The sequence below is a fragment of the Microtus ochrogaster genome, chromosome 10, assembly GCF_000317375.1.
Source record: "Microtus ochrogaster isolate Prairie Vole_2 chromosome 10, MicOch1.0, whole genome shotgun sequence".
Classification (NCBI taxonomy): Eukaryota; Metazoa; Chordata; class Mammalia; order Rodentia; family Cricetidae; genus Microtus; species Microtus ochrogaster.
The window spans coordinates 59,938,165-59,941,895 of record NC_022016.1 but is presented as its reverse complement, the minus strand read 5'-3'; the positions used below and the strand labels follow the sequence as shown (position 1 = coordinate 59,941,895).

The 3,731-nt window shown below is 43.3% G+C and overlaps 1 protein-coding gene across 1 annotated transcript in view; it reads right to left on the bottom strand.

Moving 5' to 3' along the window:
- The window catches only part of Utp11 (UTP11, small subunit processome component), a 16,457-nt gene that overhangs the window by 3,497 nt on the left and 9,229 nt on the right, over positions 1-3,731 (bottom strand). Inside the window, exons 3-6 of the mRNA XM_005353277.2 lie at positions 1,910-2,012; positions 1,361-1,474; positions 303-396; positions 75-205 (exon numbers count right to left, since the gene is read on the bottom strand). Coding sequence (XP_005353334.1) covers positions 75-205; positions 303-396; positions 1,361-1,474; positions 1,910-2,012 — 442 coding nt within the window. The remainder of the gene's footprint in view (positions 1-74; positions 206-302; positions 397-1,360; positions 1,475-1,909; positions 2,013-3,731) is intronic.

Sequence of the window (3,731 nt, the reverse complement as noted above, 5' to 3'; positions counted from 1 at the left end):
AAAAAAAAAAAAAAAAAAAAAAAACAAAAACCCAAACTCCCCAACTCCCACCTGAGTGCAAAAGAGATACATACCTTGAGCCGAGTCTGAGGGGTGAGGCCTTTCACTTTCTCCTTCTGCAAGGTCTCTATCCTGGGTCTATTGAAGACCCTGTCTACCAGTTCTGGGGCCGTTTGCAAGTGAGTTGCAATATCAAACCGTTCAACTGAAATTCAAGGCAATCTTTAAGGCACAGGTTGTCGCTAACACCATACAACACAGTGACACGGCAGACTACCCCAGACACCTTCAACATTTCATACCTTCCTTTTTGGTGTCAAAAAAGAACACGTGCTTGTTCTGTTGCTTCCCCTGGAAATCCAGCAGGTGGAGCTCTGATTTCAGTCTTTCGATTTTCTAGAGTAAGGAATATGGTTAAAGTGGGTTCTTCTGGAGTCTCAGAAATAAACTTTCAAGAACTGAGACGCTTCCCATTACCACTGTCAAGCAGCAAAGAATTTATTTCATTCTTTTTGATATTTTTAGGTACTGGCTTTCACTGTGGCATCATCATACATGTCGATAATTATACTTTGTACTTTGTTCTCAATGGCTTCATTCTTTTTTTTTTTTTCCAAGACATCTGTGTACCCCTGGCTGTCCTGGAATGCACTCTGTAGACCAGACTGGCCTCAAACTCAAGAGATCCACCTGCCTCTGCCTCCCGAGTGCTGGGATTAAAGGTGTGTGCCACCACTGCAAGGCAGGTTTTAGTCTTCTAAATGAAAGCACTTAAATTTATCTATCAAGCACTATACAAGACATTCCACAAAACTCAATATTTAAAACATATGACAGAAATAAGCATTCTCAAGCTAACTGAACTGGTCCATAACCATGGGTTAGAAACTGGCAGAGCCAGACTTTAGCCTACATCTCTCATTCTCAAACCTGAACTCTATTCCACCATGCTGATTACACCTCTAAATAATCACACCAAACTCACTGTAGACTACCAGCTGACAACTTGACATTACCCAATTGTTTCCTTTGTTGTTGTTTAAACCAGGGCCTCAATTTTTTTAAAGATTTATTTATTTAGTAAGTATACAATGTTCTGCCTGCAGGCCAGAAGAGGGCACCAGATCTCATTACAGATGGTTTTTGTGAGCCACCATGTGGGTGCTGGGAATTGAACTCAAGACGTCTAGAAGAGCAGCCAGTGATCTTAACTTCTGAGCCATCTCTCTAGCCCTGGGCCTTAATTCTTAGAGCTGCTACCTCCCAGGTGCTGGGACTAGAGGTATACACAACCACAATCTGCTATGTCCTTTCTTAATTAACCAACAAAAATCCATCAGAACAAAGACGTGAAGGTCACCTTGGCTTCTGCGACCCTTTTCATCTCTATATATTTGATGTCCTGAGTTCTCATCAGCTTTAGCTGCTCCGGTGTCACTTCTTCCTTGGTCTTCTTGATGACATGAACTCCGTCCTAAAATTGAAGTTTAACAGATACAGTGTATAGCAGAGTACTATCACTAGTAAGCTGCTTGCATAACCCATGTATAAAGCAAAGACAAGCATGCACACTGAGAACTCTGGCCACTGACATCCACCTTGATCGGACATGCCTCATTCACTTACCCTTCAAACAAGAGGCTGGGTGTACCTCAGGGGTACAGCACTTTGTCTAGCATGCAGAGGTACTCGGCTCCATTTATAATAACAAAATCAAAACAAATAGAGGAGGGAAAAAAAAACCAAGATAGTGCAAAGGTAGGAGCATGTTGACCAAGAAAAGGACAGTCTGACTTGGACCTCTCACCAGGAACACCTGGTCCAAGTGGAGAAGAGTCACAAGGACACTTCCTCATGCTGCCTCATTCCCCATTATTTCCCAACACTTAGGGCTCTGTTCTGCACCTACCTGGAGCTTATCACGAGTCATTTTATAGTAGAATTCATCTGGGTTCTTTTCCAGAGCCTTCTTCCGGAGAGCTCTGAGGAAGTCTTGCTTTTTATGATAGTCACTAAAAAAACAAGTCAGGAGAGTTTCACTGCAGAAGAAAAACCATCCACACAGATGAACTACATGAATTTAAAAGTTCATAACCTGGTTGGGGGGGGGCGGGATCTGGACAGATGGCTCAGTGGCTAAGAGCACTGACTGCTCTTCCAGAGGACCCACGGTCAGTTCTCAGCACTCATGGCAGCTAGCAACTGTCTCTAATGCCAAGATCTGACACTCTCACATAGGCCTACATGCAGGCAAAATACAAATGAAATAAAAGTAAATAATTTTTTAAAAATGAAATGAAAGTAAATAAATTTAAAAAATTCATAACCTAGAGGCACATCTGCTACGTCAACACTTAGGAGGCTGAAGCAGAAGAATCACAAATTTGAAATCAATTTGACTTAAAGTGAGAGCTTATCTTAAAAAAACAAACAAACAAAATCCCTCAAAGCAAACAAACCAATGAAAATCACACACAAAAAAAAATATATTAAAGAAACCCAAAGCAGGGCTGGAGAGATGGCTCAGTTGTTAAGAGCACTACCTGCTCTTCCAAAGGTCCTGAGTTCAACTCCCAGCATCCACATGGTGGCTCACAACCACCTGTAAAGAGATCTGGCGCCCTCTTCTGGCCTGCAGGCATACATGCCAGCAGAACACTAAAAAAAAGAAGGAAGGAAGCAAGCAAGCAAGCAAGCAAGCAAGCAAGCAAGCAGTGACCAGATTGCTCCATGGTCCACTGTCATGAGTCAGGCTCCCTGTAAGACCCAACCCACAATCTTAAGCGTCCTCTGTCCCAATCACACCTGAAAGTAACTGTCTCCTCCCCACATCTTAGTGCCACCTAAACCACTACAAAAGGACACCAAATGAAGCACAACTTGAAACTCCTCATGAAGGGTTGTAGTCCAAGCTTCAGCACTGAAGTCCTGCCATGACTCAGATACCACTCTCTGCAGTACAGCAGAGCAGGGGAGTGGTGAGCTCTGCAGCCAGACTGTGTGGTTCACATATAAAACAAATCTAACAGTAACCTGCCCCAGAAGGTTGTTGGAAGGAATAAACAAACATATAAACTCTTATGTCCTCAACACTGCCTGACCCAATCACTGCACTCGGGGTTGGAGCTATAGCTCAATGATAGAGAGTTTTCTCTCGAATGCATAAGGCCCTAGGTTCAAGTCCCATTTCCTATCACACCACAAAAAAAGGAAACTAACCACAGCACTGAGTTCTTTTTTTTAAAGATGTATTTATTTTTATATACATTGGTGTATTGCCTGCATATGGGTCTGTGTGAAGGTGTCCTCAGGTCCTTTGGAGATAGAGTTACAGACAGTTGTGAGCTGCCACGTGGGTGCTGGGAATTGAACCCAGGTCCTTTGGAAGAATAGCAATGCTCTTAACCTCTGAGCCATCTCTCCAGCCCCCAGCACTCAATTCTTACAATTAGTTTCAAAGTTCTAATATGTCTAACATGGTGGAACATGCCTTTACTCCAAGCAATGGCAGAGGCAGGCAGACCTCTGTGTTCCAGGCATCCTGGTCTACATAGTAAATTCCAGGACAGTCATGGCTACATAGAAAGACCCTACCTCAAAACAACAACAACAAGCAGCTCTGGCCCCAGTCAGGCATGATACGTACAACTATAATCCCAGCACTCGAGAAGCTGAGGTAGGAGACCTTGAGTTTGAGGCCAGCCTAGACTATACGAGGAGATTGTCACACA